The sequence below is a fragment of the Zingiber officinale genome, chromosome 5B (genome assembly GCF_018446385.1).
Source record: "Zingiber officinale cultivar Zhangliang chromosome 5B, Zo_v1.1, whole genome shotgun sequence".
NCBI classification, from domain to species: domain Eukaryota; kingdom Viridiplantae; phylum Streptophyta; class Magnoliopsida; order Zingiberales; family Zingiberaceae; genus Zingiber; species Zingiber officinale.
In genome coordinates this window covers 120,277,794-120,299,811 of record NC_055995.1, presented here as the reverse complement: position 1 = coordinate 120,299,811, position 22,018 = coordinate 120,277,794, and the positions used below count along the sequence as shown (strand labels likewise).

The 22,018-nt window shown below is 35.3% G+C and overlaps 3 protein-coding genes across 3 annotated transcripts; 1 reads left to right on the top strand and 2 right to left on the bottom strand.

Moving 5' to 3' along the window:
- Positions 1–635: 635 nt before the first annotated feature.
- On the top strand, positions 636–1,102 carry LOC121986991 (actin-depolymerizing factor 1-like). The gene is made up of 2 exons (XM_042540910.1): positions 636–883; positions 952–1,102. The coding sequence occupies exons 1-2, from the start codon at positions 636–638 to the stop codon at positions 1,100–1,102; spliced, it is 399 nt and encodes a 132-aa protein (XP_042396844.1).
- A 5,864-nt stretch (positions 1,103–6,966) lies between these two features.
- LOC121985620 (E3 ubiquitin-protein ligase AIRP2-like) lies at positions 6,967–10,403 on the bottom strand. The gene is made up of 5 exons (XM_042539191.1): positions 10,080–10,403; positions 9,485–9,635; positions 9,307–9,373; positions 8,972–9,206; positions 6,967–7,459 (listed from the first exon to the last, which is right to left on the bottom strand). Exons 1-5 carry the CDS (start codon positions 10,160–10,162, stop codon positions 7,249–7,251), a joined length of 747 nt encoding a protein of 248 aa, XP_042395125.1. The 5' UTR covers positions 10,163–10,403; the 3' UTR covers positions 6,967–7,248.
- A 1,206-nt stretch (positions 10,404–11,609) lies between these two features.
- On the bottom strand, positions 11,610–13,403 carry LOC121985619 (CBS domain-containing protein CBSX5-like). Its single transcript, XM_042539190.1, has 2 exons — positions 12,991–13,403; positions 11,610–12,666 (listed from the first exon to the last, which is right to left on the bottom strand). Exons 1-2 carry the CDS (start codon positions 13,314–13,316, stop codon positions 11,838–11,840), a joined length of 1,155 nt encoding a protein of 384 aa, XP_042395124.1. The 5' UTR covers positions 13,317–13,403; the 3' UTR covers positions 11,610–11,837.
- Positions 13,404–22,018: the final 8,615 nt, after the last annotated feature.

Below are 22,018 nucleotides of genomic sequence, written 5' to 3'. Positions count from 1 at the left end.
AATATGCAAAGATCAAAATTCCTCTATTTAATTATTTTGTAATATATAAATGACTATACCATATAACATATCATATTAAGTGCACAACATTATATATGATTTAATAATATTATTTCATCATATTTTCCCCATATTCTTCATTTCTATGAAATGAAAAGATATATTACTCATTTATTGGATGTTATTTAACTTTGACTAAATCACATTGAAAGAAATTTATATTTTGTTTTCTTAATCTTAATCTTAATCTTAATCTTGATAAGGAAATAATCAAGCACTTCCAAAACGTGGCACCATGCAAGAAGCATGAACCTCCCTCCCTCCACCAATTCCTCCTACAAATTCTCTCCTCCCTCCTTCCCTTTTCCCTCTTCCCCACCTTCAATAGCTCATAAAGGAACCCTTCCTTCATTCCTTCCTCCTCTCCCCCCTTTTAATCCTTTCTGGATCTCGATCGGGCTCCTTGTTCTTCCCACGACACAAGCCATGGTGAGCCAACCACCTCTTTCTATAGGTTTCATAAACCTTTTGTTATATGTTTTTGTTTTGTGGATGATCTCTGTGTTTTTGATGTTTTTTCCCCCTTTCTTCTTGGAATCACAATGCAAAACACCTAGGCGAATTCAGCCTCCGGAATGGCGGTGCACGATGATTGTAAGCTCAAATTTTTGGAGCTAAAGGCAAAGAGGAACTTCAGGTTCATTATATTCAAAATCGACGAGAGGATTCAACAAGTGATTGTAGAGAAGCTGGGCCAACCAGATGAGAGCTACAATGACTTCACTTCATCCTTCCCGGCCGATGAGTGTCGCTACGCTGTCTTTGACTTTGATTTCATCACAGATGAGAATTGTCAAAAGAGCAAGATCTTCTTCATATCTTGGTATGGAAAATCACTCAGACATATCAACATACTTTAGACTTATAAGGCATCATTGTTCATCTCTATAGGGCACCTGATTCGTCAAAGGTGAGAAGCAAGATGTTATATGCAAGTTCGAAAGACAGATTCAAGAGGGAGCTTGACGGGATCCAAGTCGAGCTCCAAGCAACCGATCCAAGTGAGATGAGCTTCGACATTGTCAAAAGCCGAGCTATATAAGACTATCTATCCTCACATCCCCTTCCAATTTAAGTTATGTCTTGATTACTTGATTATGATTATTAAGTCATGGACTTTAATGCTATGTATTGAATTAGGTTACTAAACCATGTCAACGAATTCTATTTGCCCCATCATCTTATTTATTTCTTCATGGAATACACTGAGGCTTTTGAATGTCATTGCAAATTGGTTTTTTATTTGTAAACTAGAGATCAAGACACAAGATTTGATATCATTCTCCACCAATTCATCCTTTAATTTTAAGAGAATAATTACATGTCTTCTGGTGGATCAACAAAGTAAAGTCACCATTGGCCAGGGCCGGCTCAAGGCATAGGCCACTAAGGCTTATGCCTAGGGTCTCTATTATATTGGGCCCATATATATATATATATATATATATATTTTGAATTTGAATAGTAAATATTTTAAATTATGGTTAAAATAAATTTGAATCAAGATTTATTTTAATTGATAATTTTAATTTTTTTATTAATCAAATTAGATTTAGTCAATAATTTTTTTAAAAAAAATTTACTAGTTAAATTTAGATTGGATTAATAATTTAAATTTTTTACTTTAAAGTTAGATTTAGTTGTTAATTAATTTATTTATTTTATTATAATTTATTAGGAATTTTAAATTTTTTATTAATAAATATTTAATTTACTAACATAAATTAAGTTTGATTAATAAATTTAAAATATTTATTAGCTATACTTATTAGTAATTGATATATTTTTATAAAAATATTTTTAAAAGTCAAAAGCATATTTAATATTGTACTATTATTTCTCTATAAATTTTATTTTATTTTTCTTTCTTCTCCTTCATTATCATTTTTCTATTGTTTCCATTATGGTCCATCTACAAGTTATGCACTTTTTTTTTTTTAATTCATCATCAATGCTTACTCGCTAAATTTTCTGGCTAAATAAATTTGATTGATAATTTTTCAAAATAAAATTGATAAAAGACAGCTCGATGCATAAAGTTTCAGCTAATATAGAATCCAAGGAAATGATCTATCATAAACAGTGTTTATATTTACTACTCAAATATGTTATCTCTAGTTTTATACAATTAAAATTTAGTTTTATTACTTTCCTTCGTCAAAATTAAAATTGATAGATAAAATTTTTTAAGATAACCATTAAAATGTATATTAATAGTATTATTATAATTTATTACTCGTTTTAGTATTTTTTTTTAACATTTTATTGATGAAATTTAATTTTATTTATTTAATAAAAATATTTATTAGATAAATATATATTTTTTTAATAAATTATGTTGGAAAGTTTAATATAAAAGAATTTTTATTTTTTAAATTTTACTACACCTAATTAGTAACATAACTGTTTCAGATTGTGAAAATAACTTTTTACAATGTATAAATTATCCTTTTAAATTTTACTAATAAAATTAAATATCTTTAATAATATTTTATAAAAAATTAATATTTATTAAAAAAGATATTTATTTTTTAAAAATATTATTTATTTTAAAAAATATTAATGGTTTAAAAAAAAAATCTGCCTAGGGCCTCCAGAATCGTTGAGACGGCCTTGCCATTGGCCAATACCAAGTAGAAGCAACAATTGGAGAAATGGATATAGAAGAACAAGGGATTTTGAATTAGTTGATGACAAACGATCAGTTTTAACGATCGCTCATCTGGACAGGAAACCAATATGATCAACGGAGCTTAAGCGAAATCTTTTTCTTCTTCTTCCTTTAAGATTACCAGATTGATTTCAATTTTTTTGATCTAATTTGGAGCGCAAACATCATATAGGGAAACTTTTTCTAGGAGGCATCTTGCTTCAGACAAGATCTAGCAACAAAAAATCACAAGCAAAAAAGCCACAGAATGAATAAAAAGACGAAGAACTTACATAGAGGCTTTCTTTCATAGCAAATGTAATATTTCGATGATCGTCAGGTTCAAAAGATCAAGATTTTAGGGCAAATAGAGATCCACACATCGGAACATGGAACCAAAATGTAAGATAGCAGAAAAGCATGGAGACTAACTCTTACAGGAACCGATCGATTTGAAGGATTTAGGGGTACTCACGGCATGAAGATGGGCACAGATCGTGGAGGCAGATCAGAGTAGGGAGGGTTTGGGATCCTCGTCGTCGTGGAGAACGGGCTTGGTAAGCACGAGGGGGCGTTCCTTCGCCTCCTCGAGCTCGTCGGAGTCGTACTCGGTGGTGCTGAGGTTGATGCAAGAGCAGCGCTCTAGGGAGGCGAAGAAGGCGGACACGACGCTGGCCCCGACCCAGCTCGCGATCCCTCCAAGCCGCTCGTAGGTCGTCCCCATCTCTCCGGAATTCTCCTCCGTCGCCATACCCTGATTCGGCTGCGAAACGCTGATAAATACAAACGGCGAGCTTCTTTTTTTTACTTCGCCCTTCGTATTTTATCGATTTACAAAATGACGTCATCCTCACCCACAAAAAATACGACGGAGGACAAAAGTACAAAAGCGTCTATTATTTACCTTTTTCTATTAAAATGAATTGGGTGCCTTTACTTGTTGAAAGTAAAAAATCTGAAATACCTTAATTCATTTTAATTTTAGGATTTAAATTACGGTAATTTATCAAAGGGTACGTGTAGAGATCTAAATTTACTAAAAAAATATACGTTACTTTAATATTTACCAAATAATATACATTTTTAAGTGTATTTCCTATTTTATTCTTCTGATAAATCTGATAATCTATCTTTTTTTTTCCCATGTGTACATGCATAACATAGGCATGATATATAAATCATATCAGACCCGTAACGTTTAGAGTTTAGTTGATTTTTTGATAATATTTTAATATATTTGGAATAATCAATAGATGACATATTTGAATTCTTTGCAACCCTATAAATCAACAAAAATTGATCCATTATTTATTTCGGCTTCTACAGAAGTGTAAAATTATAATAATGATGAATGGGCGAAAATCCTCATCCGTGGGCCTGATATAAATCATATCAGGCCCAACGTATGAGATTATTTTGTTGATTATTTCTTATTATATTTTAACATCTTTTAGAAGTTGAAATAAATAATAGATAGTATATTTGAACTGCTTGCAATACCAGAAATCTACAGAAACTGAAATGGATGCAATCGAAGCTCTCTAGGTCCATCAGTGGGTTTTGACCGAAATCCACTGATTGACCTAGAGACTCAGATTGCAGCCATTAATAATCAATAGATGACATATTTGAATTCTTTGCAACCTCATAAATCAGCAAAAATTGATCCATTATTTATTTCGGCTTCTACGGAAGTGTAAAATTATAATAATGATGAATTGGCAAAAATCCTCATGCGTGGACCTGATATAAATCATATCAGGCCCGGATTATTTTGTTGATCCCTTTTTATTATATTTTAACATTTTTTAGAAGTTGAAATAAATAATAGATAGTGTATTTGAACTGCTTGCAATACCAGAAACCTACAGAAACTTAAATGGGTGCAATCGGAGCTCTCTAGGCCCATCAGTGGATTTTGACCGAAACCCACTTATTGACCTAGAGACTCAGATTGCAGTCATTTCAAGTCCTGTGGATTTCTAAAATTGCAAGGACTCCAAATATGATCTCCATTGTTATTTGTTGTATTCCTAGTGATGGACTAGGGGTTTTAAAAAACCTAAATCTCTCTCCTTTTTTTTTCTATTGTTAGGCCTGATATCTCCTCATATCAGGCCCACATTTGGGCCTGATATGGGGAGATATCAGACCCAATAACAAAAAGAAAAAAGGGAAAAAAAAATATTTATATTTTTCAAAATCTTTGGCTCACCACTAGGAATGTCGAAAATAATAATGGAGAGTATATTTGGACTCCTTATAATTTTAGAAATCCACAGGATCTGAAATGGGTGCAATTTGAGATCTCTAAGTCGATCAGTGAGTTTCGGTTAAAATCTACTGATGGACGTAGAGAGCTCCGATTGCACTCATTTCAGTTCCTATGGATTTCTGATATTGCAAGGAGTTTAAATATGCTCTCCATTGTTATTTTCGGCATTCCTAGTGATCAACCAGAGGTTTTAAAAAATATAAATCTCTCTTTCTTTCTTTTTTTCCCTTTTTCTGTTGTTAGGCCTGATATCTCCCCATTTCAGGCCTATATTGGGCATGATATGGGGAGATATTAAGCTCAACGTGGACCTAATATCTCTTCATATCAGGCCCAACAACAGAAAAAAAAAAGAAAAGGAAAAAAATAGAAAGAGAGAGATTTAGGGGGCGTTTGGTACGTGCGTTTTTCATTTTCATTTTCTGGAAAACGCGCGTTTTCTGAAAAATGGTGTTTGGTTTGCGTTTTTCGCGCGCGTTTTCTAAAAAATTGGCTACCGTTTTCTAGAAAAACAGAGAATGACAAAAAGTCGTTTTCTGTTTTCTAGAAAACGCGCGTTTTTCAGAAAATGAAAATGAAAACGGTGCAAACCAAACGCACCCTTAGTTTTTGCAAAAACTCCGATCTGCTATTAGGAATGCCAAAAATAATAAATGAAAAATATATTTGTACTTCTTGTAATTTTAGAGATCCATAGGACCTGAAATGACTGTAATTTGAAATCTCTAGGTTGATCAGTAGATTTCGGTCAAAACCCACTTATCGACCTAGATATCTTAGATTGTAATCATTTGAGGTCCTGCAGATTTCTAAAATTGCAAGGAATCTAAATATGCTCTCCATTGTTATGTTCGACATTCCTAGTGGTGACTAGAGGTTTTAAAAAATCTAAATATCTTTTTCTTTTTTTCCCCTTTTTCTTTTTTCCCCTGTTGTTAGGCCTTGGGTCTGATATGAGAAGATATTAGATCCAACGTGGGTCTGATCTCCTATAACATGTTTGAGGAAAAAAAAAAGAGAAGATAAAAAAAGGACGGGAAAGAGAATATATGTTGCATGCCTAGTAGGAAAGGGAAGAAAGAGAAATAACAAAGAAAATAAAAAAGAAATCAGTTAAATTTATCAGGAGGATAGAATAGAAAGACTAAAAAGGTGCGCCCTTTAGTTAATACTAAAGTAGTATGCATTTTTTGGTAAATTTAAAAATTTAAGTACGTCTTTTGATAAATTACCTAATTTTAAATTATAAACATTGACGATTAATTTTATAACATATAGAAATTGACTGCTAACTGTTACAAGAGTGTAATTAACGAGAACAAATCCTTTGGAAGAGTGTAATTAACGAGAGCATATTCTTTTTGCGATTTAAATGATGGACCATTTCATTCATTGATCCATTTAGATGAATCATATTTCTTAAACAAGCAGAATCTATTTACATAGATCAATCATCGTTTATGATTTATAAAGTACGGATGAAAGGATCCTGTCTCTTAATTAACTTATTTGAAAATGATAATATAATTAAAACAATATTTTAATGAATAAAATAAACTAAAAAAATTCATCACACCGGATAATATTACACAGCACTCGATCAAGTGATGTAACGGCTTATTGCTAACTTCTACCGGAAAAGTATTACACGGTACTCGATCAAGGGATGTAACGGCTTATTGCTAACTTTTAGACATTAATTGTCATATGATAGTTTTTAAAATGGGTACAAGCTACTGGCTAACTGTTTTTCCAACAGTGAAAAACCACGCTAAAAGAGCCACAGAAATGACAGTTTGATAATAACTACAACTATTTTAAAATTATTTTAATTAATTTAACATGATTTTCATAAAACTAATAAAAAATTATTTTAATATAACAATTTACAGAATTTAAAATTTATTAAATAAACAATGCACATGGAATATTTCATTAATTAAAAATAAAAGAGTATTTATATGTATATGGCTAGTAGATGTAAGAATTCATCAAGCAATGTCATTTGCACCAAATAACGTTTACTGTTTGACACCGAGATAGATATGTATTTACAAACAGACTTCGTCAATATTTTTTACAAAGTGCCGGAGACGCTCCAATTGAGCTATCGAAGTTGATCAGCTGCTTAAAAAGTAGCAGCAGCTTCTCCCAGACTCAAATTGGAATGACCTCCAAAGCACAAGATCAAATGACCTAATTGACCAGACCGCCACTAGCAAATGTCATTGCTGGAAATTTGGCACTGCGTTGTTTGAAACAGTCACCTAATGTGAGAATCGTATGAATCGAAGACAGAATCTGGAAAAACTATGGGCAGCTTCTTTATGTACAAGATCAACTGCCTAATGTTTTGCTGCGTCACAGTTTCCATGTCAACTGTATCTCGGTTTCCGATGAACACCCATAGATCACCGGAGTTCACTCTCTTGAGGTTCCCACGGCAGAAGGGGCACAACTGTGAGCGTGAGTTCCTGAAATGAAAGAAACACAAGTATTAAAATACAGAACGTAGGCTATCACAGAGGTTTTCTAAACAGATTAAGTTGAACCAGTAGGCTTATCAAACTCAGTCATATGGAGTTGTTGAGCATGGTGTTAAGACAAAAAAAGGTATGTAGGCCATTACAGAGGTTGATTTACAAGCTTGTTGACCTTGGTTTGTATGTAAATGCTTCTATGAACTTGGCTGGCTTGGTTTTTTAAGAAAGTGCAATGCATACAGATGATCTAATATATAGATTTCTAAAATTCTAGACAAGTACCACAGTTTTGATCTCTTGATGATTAATTGAATGAGATTATGAAAAAGCATATGAACAATGAATATTTGCTCACTTCTACAATATAAGAATAGTATTAAACTAGTTACAGTCGAAGAAAAGAACACCCAAAGTGAGTGGTAGTTTTTATTTGTTCCAAGCTTCTTATCTCATAGGTGCTGTAACTAAAAAAAGATTGTGGGAGGGTCTTTCAGGGGACGAAAACAAATGATCCAAAGATCTCGATATATGAATAAAAAAAATAGCTTTGGGTTAGTTACCAAAGTTGCTGATTCATTCATAAAGAAATAGGGGAATGTTGCAAGAGTCTAAGGGACAGCAACCGCCCTCACAAGCAAGGTGTTGTCAGACTATGACTATCATTGTTGTATGTCACACGAACAAGGTACCACGATCAAGTTAGAGAAGATTATCCTTATCTAAGCATTGATCTCTCTGAGAACATCAGATTCCTTCATATGGCCTCTAGACCAACCATGTAACGATATTTCCATTGTAATCATCTCCCTCCCCTTCCCTACTGAAAGCTACAAGGACAGTTGAAGCTTGAAGTCGCAACCATGACATGCTTAGACTTGGGACTGAGACTAGAATTGGGATGTGGTCTCCTATTTGAGATGATTAGCGAGTCTCCATGACTATGCCGTAACTCATTCTCTACCTGGAAGCATACAACTTACAGCCTTGCTTGAAGCAAGGGCAGAGGTTAACAATCAATAAATACCTCTCATCAGGGCGTCAAGGTTAGCAGTGACAAACAAGTGTGTTACCAACAACACAAATGACAAGGAAATAGTGAAATTATTTGTGGTGTCAATGGCCTAAATACACCTGTCACAGTGACAAAAGCCAAGATGAGAGGATGAGTCTTAAAACAAATAAACACAGCACTATGAACCATGCCAAGATAGTAGAGAGGGTAAAATTATGAAGGATACTGAGACAAATCATCTTTTGAAGTAGAACATTGGGTGCCAGATAATCAACCTCACTTGCAAATGACTTGAATATTGTGGGAAACAAGCAATTTTCACAACCTCACTCAGTGCATCTTGTGAAGCTATGTTTGCAAACATGGAGTCTACAGGATATTAAGGGTTTTCACTTCCAGTCTAAGTTGTCATCCCAAGGTTTGTCACAAAAATTTGTATCTCAAGACAAGAACCTGCAGAAGCGAAAGAAAAAAAAAACAAATACTTTTACCATTCTTTGTAACATTTCATGCACATTGCATGGCAGCAATTGGGCAACACAATTTTGCTGTTCAACTCCATGCAAATCCCACATTCCTCTTCTCTTTCAGCATCTATTTCAGAGAAGCATTTCCTTTCTTCCTCATATTTTCGCCTAAATCGTTCCATGCATGCTGCCTTTTGCTTTTTGTCTTCCATATCAGTGATACCATTTTGTAGTTGAAGCAAAGAAGGGAAAATCACAGCTGCAAATAAGCACCAAAATGATTAAAAGTACGTAGGCACTCATCGAGAATAGAAAAAGTCTCTCAAACATCAATCAGTAAGATGCAGTGGTGCACTCACCGTAAAACTCTCTAATGGTAGCTTTTCTTTCACAAGTTAACATGGTTGTGGAGCCATCAGCGTGAACCTGTACAACATGAGTTCTTTGATGAAGAACACAGATCAAAAGGTGAGGTAATTAATTGGGAATATGAAAGCATTTTCAAATCTTGTAAAGCAATGCAGCAGAATTTGAGACCTTGTATATCATAATTCTCAAGAGTCCAAGTGCCCCAGCCAGGCTACAATCTGTCCATTGCACTAGAAAAAGAAATAAATGTGCAGTTGGACTGTATGACATACGCATTTGAAGACATGCACCATCATACTCTGTTGGAAAATCTGAAGCCCTGCGAATTGAAAGAAGCATAAGAAGAATGTAGGCAAGTGAAAAGGAATTTTCCCTCTCCCCATAAAGGTCGAGAAGGTAGTCATTGCATTTAATACAAGCAAAGATTGACAAATTTAAAAAGGACAAAGCAGTATAGCAATAGCAGCTCAAAGAATACTGAACGTCATCGACAAATGGCGGGAACACAAGCCTGATAAACTTGTCTTCCATGCTCACAGCTTATCATATTTCAACAAACACCATCAAGGGCTAAAGAAGACTAGATATGCCTAATTCAACTGGCTTCGTTTGAATTCTGAGGAAAACAACAGGAGTAGCACATAAAAAGAGCAAAAATATTACTAGAAAACTACACAAAAAATCAAACGCCGCAGTTAACCCTAACCGACACCAAAAACAGACTGAGAAAGAAACAAATATTAGCAGCCATAGAAGAACATACAAAGTGTTCGCGTGCTGAATATCGGCTTCGAGAACCTTCAGCGAGTCCTTGAACGATTTACGCATAGTTCCTCCTGGCAACATCTTCTCTCTCCCCAATCATCCAAAGGAAATCAAAGCACCAAAGGCGGGCCTCCGTCGTCAACAAGTCCCAAAGTCAACCTCTTCTTCCCCAGCGCCAACTACACTCTTCCCTCCAATAACCCTAGCAGAAGAGCCGCCTGCTTCTGCACTTTCTCTCGCTCGCTTTGATCTCACGGTTGATGATCGGAAAAGGTCTAACCTTGAGTGGAACAAAGACAGATAGAAGAGGGTCAGCACAAAACACAAAAAAAACAACAAACAAAAAAAAAAAAAAAAAAAGGCGGAAAACAGAAGGAACCCAGGTGGACGGCTGCGGATGCTCCCGGTGCATCACGATTCGGGATTTAAAGATAAGCTCAAGCGGGAGGCGCGCGCTCGACGAGACGGCCGCGCGGCGCGGACCCACTTCGTACCTTCGAGTGGCTCAGTGGGACCCGCCAAGTTGGTGCCAGTGGGGCCCGTATGGGTGCCCAACCCTTATCCACTACGTGTAGATATTTCAACTCCACGTCACATCTCACTTCTCGCTGACTTTCTTTAGAGACTTTAAAACACCCTCTTCCACCCACCCACTATTCAACCTTTTCTTTCATTAGACACACATTTCGGGCCCACGATAAAGACCGGTAGACTCATCAGAAGAGCGATAGGATCAAGGGAAAGCCTGGAAGCTGGTTCGGAGATGTGACCGGTTCTGATGCAAAGAACCTTAACAAATAAAGGATATACTAATTTAACGGGCTTCAGACTTATTTGGGCCTCTGTCATCGAATTGGCCCATTTTTCTAAATATTTTTTTCTATGATCAATTTTAGTGCCATTTTGATAAATAAAAATAATATCACTTTTATTTCATTTGGAGGAAAGCTTGTTTGCCTAGAGAATGTACAGGAGAAATTTTTATTGTTTCAGTATCAGCATTAAGTGCTAAATTTTTATGGCCTCGTGATGCAATGATATATCTTGCGCCAAAGTAATCAAATCAGTTACACAAATGATAAATCTTGTGCATCATTGAAATCCTTCAATCTTAATTGTGCCTAGTAGGTATCTTTGCAGCTATGCATGCATTATGTGGATTGTTCAAATGCACAGAGTATCCCATCCCTATCGATTCTTTCTGGCTCAGTCTCTCTACTGGTTCAACAATTCAGAGGTGGCTATTTTCACAGCATTTTGAACTTTGAGCAGAGGCAGCTCCATCAATGTCAATCAGCAGTCTTATAAAACTGAAAAGGAACACAAAGAGTAGTGTGTGCTTTCAGATCTGTCTTCTTTTTTTCTCTTGTCACTTTGCTGCCTTTTGCATAATGACAGTGAGGGCTATGGCATGGTTCCCAGCTGACAAATGTGCCTGCTGCATGTGGTAGAAAGCTATCCTGTAATCAAACTATCAGAGTGGCTCCAACAAAATAGCAGTCCAAAGTTAAGTTGTTGGGCAGATCAGTTCAACATAACACAGATATCAATAATACATAACAGACAAGGGTTTTGAAATACATATTTATGAGATGGTAGATGATAAGTGGATATGAACCCCAAGAACTTTTGGAATGCGAGGAAACCTGAAGAAGAGACAGATCAGTGGAAACACCACACTAGAAAAAACTGAAGGGTGGAAGAGCGAAGCAATGTTTGGGAATGGATAACTCTTTGCCATGCCAAAAAGGCTGGGTCATGGCAGAAGCTGCTCCCTGAAGACCCTGAGCATATCAGAGAAGTTGACGACACCGATAAGACCGTAGTTATCTTCGTCGACGACCCACAGGTAGCTCACTCGATGAGCCAGGGCCTGAGCCATTGCAGCCACCAGGGAGCTTCCTGGGTGGCACACCTCCGGCTCTTCGGATCTTCTCGCCGTGGACAAGCTCCTTGATTTGATCCTCCGCAGCCGCTTTCCCCCAGTAGACTCCTCGTCGGAGGACGAGGAGGTGGTGGAAGGCGAGGATGAGTTTGAGTAGGAGGACAACTCGTCTTCTATTAGTTCGAGCATCTCCTGCAGGCCCTGCTCTTTGAGTCTGGCTTTGATTGCGCGCACAAGGTACTCGGGTGGGGAGCCGTAGTAATCGATGAAGACCATGAGGTCGCTCGCCGTGAGGGTGGCAATGGCCGCGGCCGCGGTGAGCGTCGCGTCGCAGGCGGAGAGAGCGGAGGGGGAGATCTCGCCCAGAAGGCGGCCATTGTCGGTGACGACCGCGACGGCTTCCTGGTCGGAGAGGGCGCGGCGGATGAGGGGGAGGATGGAGAGGCCAGGCTCGTCATTGCGTAAGGAGAGTGCGTCGGCCGGGCGGACGAGGCCGAGTGCGTCGATGGAGAGAGCGGCGATGTGTGAGAAGAGGGCGATCGAATTGAGGAAGTATCGAACGAAGTCCTCATGTGTCAGCCAACAGAAGTCGGAGGCGCCGCCACCACCGCTAGAATGGATTTTCCTTCTGCCGGCGTAGCGAATGGGGACAACAAGGTTCTGCGCCCCGTCAAGTATCAGATCAACAGCTTCCAACAATCTGCCCCAAAAAGCAAGAACAATGAATCTTTCAGTACTTAATTTGAAAAAAAAAAAGAAAGAAAGAAAGAAAGAAAGAAAGAAAGGTGATACGACCAAATCAGATCGAGAAGGGCAAAACCAAGTGCACAAATTCAAGGTTCAGCATCTGAATGAAAACGAAGGATGATGATCATCCAAAAGCAACATTTTCGATTAACGAAAGTTCTTTTTTCGGATTTCACGACAATGTAGTTCTAGTCGATCCATTTCCTTTCTCCTTTTTTTCCAAAAAAAAAAAAAGAAAACACGTTTTTACCAAATCATCGACGAGGAAAAAGAATACCCAGAATGCGGCTCGACATGCCAAACAAAGCCGGCGTCCTCGGAAAGAAGGGCGGAGACGGGCCGCTCGAGAGCGGCTGCCGGCGACGCTAGGTTTCCGTCCGAACAGAGGTAGCAGATGATGTCGGCGACGGAGATCTTCCCAAAAACGGTCTTCTTCTCCACAACGTCCCCGCCTCCACCGAACACACCGAGCTGGCGTTCGCCAGATCTTCTGAGTGCGATTAGGGCTTCTCCGACGGTGATCGCCGATAGCGGCAGCGTTCTCAGCGCTGGCTTCCCGATGCAGAGGTCCGACACCTCATTCGACACCAATCCCACTGCCATGCACCGGAGAAACTCGAAAAATAAAATCCCAAACAGCAAGAGAGAGAGAGAGGGCAGCGAGCGAACGAACGAGAGAGAGAGAGAGAGACTGACGGAGGAAGACGACGCACCTTCGGGGTATAAATAGATAGGCGATCAAAAGAGCAATTTCTCGATATAGCGAGCAAATTTCAATTTGCCTTACAAAATTTATACAATTTGCCAATTCGTCCTGGATGGTTGTTAAGATAAATTTTTTCCTAAAAATATATTTTCATAAATTTAAAATTATTTTAAAAGCCCTTTTAAAAATATTCTAAGATTTCTATTATACCAAAATGTAACTATTTTTTATTATTAAAATGTCTCAGGGACATTTTTGAGGATAAAATAATATTTGATATGAGAAAAATTTTAAAGAGTTTTTTTGTGTTTTTTTAATATTAATTAACTTATCGAATTTAGCTCATTAAATAAAAATTAATCATTCCCGTTGGTTCTTAGTCTGTGCTATTAATTTGTTGGCTTTGTGGTAGATAACCATTGATTAATTCGATCTTGCCCATAACGGTACTGCCCTCACCCCTCTGGAGATCTGTGGGGCCCACCCCCATGATCTCCTTGTGAGGGGTGAGGGCAGCGCCCTTAGACTATCTTCAATCGGGTTAATTCGACCCTGTCTTTACAAGCATTGTCCCAACTTTTTATATTGGGATGGTGGGATCCACACTTAAGTAGTAAGTCTCACCATCTCATTGTGAGAGGTTGGGACAGTGCTTGTACAGGCAGGGTGAAATTTACCCTTTCGGTGCTTTTTTATATCATTTTGATATAAAAAGATATCAAATCTTTTTGGATGAAGATCTTAAAATTTACATTAAAATAGTACAAGTACAAATTTTTTAAATATGATATATTATAATATTAGATTTATATTTAAAATATTCTTAAATATTTTAAATTAATATTATTTAATTTAATTTATTATGTAAATTTTATATATTATAAATTTATATTAGTTATTAACTTAAATAATTAATATTTAAAATATTTGTTATATTACTAAGATTATAAATATATTAAAATTTATAATATTGGTAATTTCATAACAAACACACAATTAAAGTTCATAATAATGTATTATTAATGAAGTGTTATTTGTCTTATGAAAATATTTTAAAAAAATTATCTAAATTATTTATGATAGTGTATTATCTTTAAATATTAAATATTAGTATGTTTATTAAATTATTTCTAACAAAATTATAAAATACTAATTTTAATTTTCTTTAACTAAAAACATAATATCATAAAAATTAGTTATCATGTATAATAAATTTTTAAATTTTAATAGTAATTATTATCTAATAAAAATATTTAACAAATTAATATGTATTTTAAATAATAAATTATAAGATGGAAAAATAGAATATTCTAAAGAATATTTTTTTTATATAGGAAATGGATTGTATTGGTTGGAGTTGAAAAAATTTTTGATGCTCAAATGATATCAAATTGATATTGAAAGTGTACCAAAATAGGTTTTGTGATTGAAGATGATCTTAAGGGCAGGGTCGAATTAATCGATGACGATTTAATTAAGAGGTTAACTTTTAATTATTTGTATTTAAATTTATCTCAATTTTCATAACTTTTATTCAAATATATATTTATAATTTTATTAACAAAAATCAATCAATAAAGGAGCAAATTCGGTGCACTTGAATTTTTCGACATTTTTACTAAACCTCATATATAGATTTTGGATTTTTTTTTATTATGCACACCTAAATTTTATAATATCGAAATCATACCATGCATTTACATTATACCCTTCTTTTTTTCATTCAAATATTCATTATTCTCAATTTATCAGTCAAATATAAATACGAGGACATATATACATTAAGGAAGCTTTCCTAGCATATTAATTTTGATTTGAAAGCTTTCATAGGATCCATAAAAGAGAAAACTTAAAATTTTAAAAGTAATATTTTTTTAATTAAGAGAATTTTAGGAATATATAGGTCTTGTTATTAGTAAGTATCATTTTCTTAAGAGTTATAATAAGCTTGTGATAAATTGTATTATGTCTTTATAAGTTTAAAATTCCATTACTTTTAATTTATACTGTCTAATTCAGATATATAGGGGTACAAATATATTAAGAAGACTTCTAATAATAAATTAATTATGATTTAAAGTAATTCGAAAATAATAAGATTGTGATAAATTTTATCATGTCTTTATAAATTATTACTTTCCATATAAAGGTATAAATATATTAAGAAGACTTTTAATAATAAATTAATCTTCATAAATATATTAAGAAGATTTTTAATAATAAAATTAATTTTAATTCGAGATGATCCGTCAGTTTAGTCGGAAACTGATTAATAGAATTGCTATGCTGCGGACAAAGTCTGTGCGGATCGCTGCGGACATGCTTCCTGATCGGTCTGGTGATCGATCAGGAAGCATGTCCGCAACGGTCCGCAAGGACTTTGTCCGCAGCATAGCAATTCTGTATATATATATATATATATATATATAACCGTGATATCCTGTGCACGACTGTGCGCGTGGATATCAACAGGTTTTTTTTTCTCATTTTTTTAATATTTTAAATTAAAAAAATTAACATTTCTTTATATAAATTTATAATATATTAATATATCCCCTCAACATATTACAATACTCAATAAATACTTAAATTAATTTTATTTTATTTTTTTAAAACCAAACACTATAATCTAATTGGGAAGCCTGAACTCAGAGGTAAAATCTAAAAAAAAAATAGCTTTGATACTATAACCCAAAGCCTGAACCTAGAGGTAAAATCTAAAAAAAAATAGCTTTGATATTATAATCCAAAGCTTGAACCCTAAAGGTAAAATCTAAAAAAAAATATCTTTGATACTATAACCCAAAGCCTGAATCCTAAATAGCTTTGATACTATAACCCAAAGCCTAAATCCTAGAAGTAAAATCGAAAAAAAAAAATAGCTTTGATACTATAACACAAAGCCTGAACCCTAAAAATAAAATTTTAAAAAAATAATTTAATTATTTATTTTAATTCAATTTTTTTTAAAAAAAAAACTAAAACCTGATATCTTCTGCACGCGCACAATTACGTACTGTGTGGACGCACAGGATATCAGAATTATATATATATATATATATATATATATATATATATATATATATATATATATATATATATATATATATAAAAGAATTCTCAATCATTTTAAATTAAAATTAATATATTTTTAAAAGTCTCTTCTATTTATTTTAGAATTTCATAAATTAAGAATAGTAAAATTTGTTTAATAGAAAAAAAAACAGGAAACATATAATGGAAATGCGTTACAAAACCTACGTGCGCGATGTAGTAAAATTCAGTTTTTTTAATAAAAAAAAATACCACTTTGATATATATGATAATTAAGGGTGCTTTCTTGAATTTATCCGTAAGAAGTCAAGCCACTGCCTGAGATGCCACATGCGGACGGCGTGCGAAGTCATTTGCAGTAAATGGGCAGTAGGTGGCGCGACTGGACCCACCATGTGATCCAAAGCGAGCTCGTCAGCAGTAGCGTGTACGGAGAGTGACACTTATTCAATAAAAATAAATTAAACAAAGAAAAATCATGCCCGTGTTTGATAAGATAAGACCCAAGTACGTATCAGTTTATACGCAAACAAACAAATCAAGATCGAGACAAAATTGCATTGACCAATTAATGGAATAATGATTAATGATAATAGTGCTAAACAAATCACCTTACGCACTCGCTTTCCGATTTTCATAGACACCACAAAAATGATCGTAAATAGTAACAATTGGTTTTAACTTTTATAAAAATGTTTCAATCGATGTTCTCTCTTGCATTCGAATCATCAATCTTTTGGGAATAAAATCCTCCTACTTAAAAAAGGTCGATAATTACTCCCTTTTAATCGCCATGGCCTATGAGAGTCTCTCACGTTCCCTAATAATGGCTCTTGACCAAGGGAACCCACAAGATCTATTTTTTTTTTAATGGATTTGCTCATCTTTCACTCAAAGTAGTATAAATTCAGTCAAAATAAACGTGGTTTGCGCTCGATCCGTGATTATTTTCACAAATTAGAGAGGCATTGACCACGTTTTCATCAAAAGAAATACAATATGATAAATTAGATTTGAATTTATATATATATATATAATGTTATCAAAATGTTGATTGACTTTATAAATTTAATTATAATATAAAAATTTGTTGCTCATGCTGCTTCAGTTAAAAAAAAGGACAAGTAAAAGCACATTGGCCATGGCATTGCTCAAGAAGCATTTTGTTTCATTTGTCATACACATATATTTAGAGAAGTTTACTCTACTATCTTTACATAAACAGATCAGAACTCTCCGATACAGTTTATCTGCTGGAATAAATTAATATTGGACTATCAAACTGTTGCGCAAAAAAAGGACAATACCTCTCAATCTCTAAATCACGGAAGAAGAGGAAGAGAGAAAAGAGATCGTACGGAGTAACAAGACAAAGATACATAAAAGGAGAGCAAACACAAGGAAAGAGAAGAAAAAGAAAGAAAAGGAGTTATTGTGGTTCGGTGACGTGCCTACTCCACAAAAACGGCCGAACCTTTATTAGAATTCTCTCTACACAAGAGAATCACATCTAATGATTCTTGTGTTTGTTGTTGTACAATAAGTTTATAATGATCCCTATAAATAATACTAAACTCCAGACCCGGTAAAATCGTAACATAATTTTGTTATAAAAAATCACAACAAAATTCTATTATATAAAATCTTAACAAAATTTTATTACGAAAAATCTTAAAAGATTTTTCTTTCATAACATCTCTCATATTAACCTTAATATAAATATGAGACATCCGTCAACAATCTCCACCTTGGCGAATATTCACCCCTTCAAAGAACACGAGTATCTGAATAAAGCTCCACCTGGATCTCTGGATCTGAACTTCCTTCCTTTAGCATTTAGAGATATGGATTAAGTTCAAGCAATGCTTAAATTTTTCTGTGGTCACTGGCTTTGTCAGCATATCTGCAGTGTAAACCTTCTCAAGTTGAATTTCCCCGGAAGCAATCAACTCTCTGATCTTGTGAAATCTCATATCAATGTGCTTGGTTCTCGCATGATACACTTGATTTTTGGCCAAATAGATAGCACTCTGACTATCACATAACAACTTGACTCCACCTTGCTGAACACTCAGTTCTTTGACTAACCATGTAAACCATAAAGCTTCCTTCGCTGCTTCAGCTGCTGCCATGTACTCGGACTCCATAGTAGACAATGCAACAATAGATTGAATCATAGATTTCCAACAAATAGGTCCTCTTGCCACAGTGAACACGTATCCTATAGTAGACTTCCTGTTATTTAAATCTCCTGCATAGTCCGTATCTACATATCCAATAAGGATCTTCCGGTTGTCTACTGAACATGATGTCATAATCAATTATATTTCTCAAGTATCTGAAAATCCATTTTGCTGTATCCCAATGTGGTCAACCAAGATTTAAGAAAAACTTGCTTACCATACTAATTGCTTGCGCCAAGTCTGGTCTCGTGCAAACCATGACATACATCAGACAACCAACTGCACTGGTATAAGGAACCTTTGACATCTCTTGGATCTCGTCATTCGTCTTTGGACACTGTGTACTGGATAACTTGAAGTGATGTGTCAGGGGTGTGCTCACCGACTTTGCATTTTTCATGTTGAACCTATCCAGTACCTTCTCCACATAACTACGTTGAGACAGCCATAATCTCCCTGCAGCTCTATCCCTGTGAATCTCCATCCCAAGAATTTTCTTGGACTCTCTCAAATCTTTCATGTCAAATTCCTTCCTCAGTAGTCTCTTCAATTTGTCAACCTCTTTCATCTTTTTCGCAACAATGAGCATGTCATTTACGTATAATAGTAAGAAAACCAGTGATTCATCTTCAAGGCTCTTTACATATATGTAGCAGTCATACTCACATCTCCTATATCCGTTTTGAATTATATATGAATCAAAATATTTGTACAATTGCCTAGGAGATTGTTTCAATTCATAGAGTGATTTCTTCAACTTGCAAACCAACCGCTCTTGTCCGAGCTGACTAAATCCCTCGGGTTGTAATATAAAAATCTGCTCCTCCAAATTTCCATGAAGAAATGACGTCTTTACATCCATTTGCTCAAGCTGCAAATTGTGATGTGCCACTAAAGCCAATACCTCTCTAATTGACGTATGTCTTACCACCGGAGAGAAAATTTCTTCATAATCAATCTCCTTTCTCTGTAAATACTCCTTTGCTACCAACCGAGCCTTGAACTTCACTTCTTCTTCCTCTGACATTGCTTCTTTCTTCTTGAATATCCACTTACACCCTATAGCTTTCTCTCCTTCAGGAAGTTCCACTAGATCTCACGTTTGGTTCTTATTCAACGACTTCATCTCCTCTGCCATAGTACCCGTCCACCTGTCCTTCTCAGAACTATGTATCATCTCCTGAAAAGATATAGGATCCGCTACTAGTGATAAGCGCATAAAATACCAAGTCTTCGAATTCATATCTGGTGGGTGGTTTTATGACTCGCCTCGTTCTACCACTAGGTATAGTGCGATGCTCTGTGTGCTCTGAGATAGAATCATCAGAGTCATGAGTCTCTAGCTCCACTTGCACAATATTTTTCTTCATGTTGCTCTTTGGTATTTCCTTTCCTTCTTCCTGAGTACGCTGTAACATAGCTTTCTCGTCAAACACCACATCTCTGCTGATCACCATCTTGTTTGCCTTAGGATCTCAAAGCTTGAAGCCTTTAACTATACTTTATGATATCCCAGAAAAATATATTGCTTTGACTTCACATCCAACTTTAATCTTTCCTCACTAGATATGTGCATATAGGCTGAACATCCAAAAACTCGAATATGAGAGTAATCTACTTGATTCCTTGTCCATACTTCCTCTGATACTTTGCCTTCTAGTGCTACCCTTGGTGATCTATTAATGAGATAACATGTCATGTTAACCGCTTCCGCCTAAAAATTCTTTGCAAGTCCTGCATTCAGCCTGAGACATCTTGTCTTCTCAATGATTGTCCTATTCAATCTTTCCTCTACCTCATTCTGTTGAGGTGTCCTGCGAATCGAGAAATGCCTCATTATCCCATGTTGCTTACAAAATTCCTGAAAGTTTGAATCCATGTACTTAGTCCCATTGTCTGACCTAAGGCATTTGATCTTTCTTCCGGTCTGGTTCTCTACTTCAGTTTCCCACAATTTAAACTTTGCAAAAGTTTCCAACTTATGACGCATAAAGTATACTCAGACCTTTCATGAGAAATCATCAGTAAAACTCACAAAATACAAGTGCCCTCCATGTGATGCTATAATGGCTGGTCCCCAGAGATCCATATGTATGTAGTCTAGAATCCCCTCTGTCTTGTTTGCTGCCGTCTTGAATTGCACTTTGCTTTGTTTCCCAAGAACACAGAATTTGCATAATTCAAGCTTGCACGTCTTGACACCCTTCAACAAATCTCTCTTGTGAAGTTCTAGCATCCCACGTTCACGCATATGCCTTAGCCGCATATGCCACAAGACAGAACTGTCTGATTCAGACTCCACTGAGGCGGCTCCACCTACAACTGTTGGAGTGTATACTAAAATCCTAGCTTTTGTAAACATTTAATTTTTTGAAATAAAAGAATCACATTGGTCAATATCTGCATTTATTTGTTAAATGTAATTGTTCAATTAATTTATATAGTAGATAACATAGAGTGTGGTGTCACACTCAGAAAATCATGTTGTCGGTTCTCTATAAATATAAATAGTTGTTCACGACTAAGATAAAAAGGAACAAACTATCAGAATAGTCGTAGTGTAATTAAGTATTAGTTTATCTTGACTAAAAAATTACACTGATACACTTTAAGTGTATTGAGTAGGATCATTTAGGAAAGTTCTTTTTGTACTGACTGAGTAAAAGAATGTAACTAAACCTTGGTTATTATGGAAGTGTGTGCTCTTAATCCTAATATAATAACAAGCACATATATTTAATATTTATTTCTTTGACTTATCAAAGGGTGAGGTTTAGCTCGATAAATCAATATGCCCGATAAGTTGAGAAATGATATTACTTATAGTGTGTATTATTGATTATAGAAGGAATCTGTGTCCTAGTTATCTAGGTTGAAAATGTCCCCAAGAGGAGCTCATAAGGATTGTCATGTTAAACCCTGCAGGTGGACTTAGTCCGACATGACAATAAAGTTGAGTGGTACTACTCTTGAAGCTAGATATTAATTAAGTGAGTTATCAGTAACTTACTTAATTAGTGGGCATTTGTAATCTTAAACACAGAGAGACTAACACACTCATAATAAAAAGGAGCCCATAATGTAATTTGGGATTGGTGCGATAGTGCGGTAATAACTCTCTAGTGGAATGAGTTATTATCGATGAACTTGAGTTGTGTGTTCGGGGCGAGCACGGGATACTCAAGCTCATCGGAAGGCCAAAACCAATTTCTCCTCTAGGTCTCTGTCGTAGCCTCATTAGAGCCTCAAGTCCATCTAAAGAAAGACATATCTTGGTGTCCAAGAAGGGGGTCGGTCCATTACTTGGTGACCAAGCAATGGCCGGCCACATCTCCTCTTAAAAGGCCGGCCCTATTGCTTGG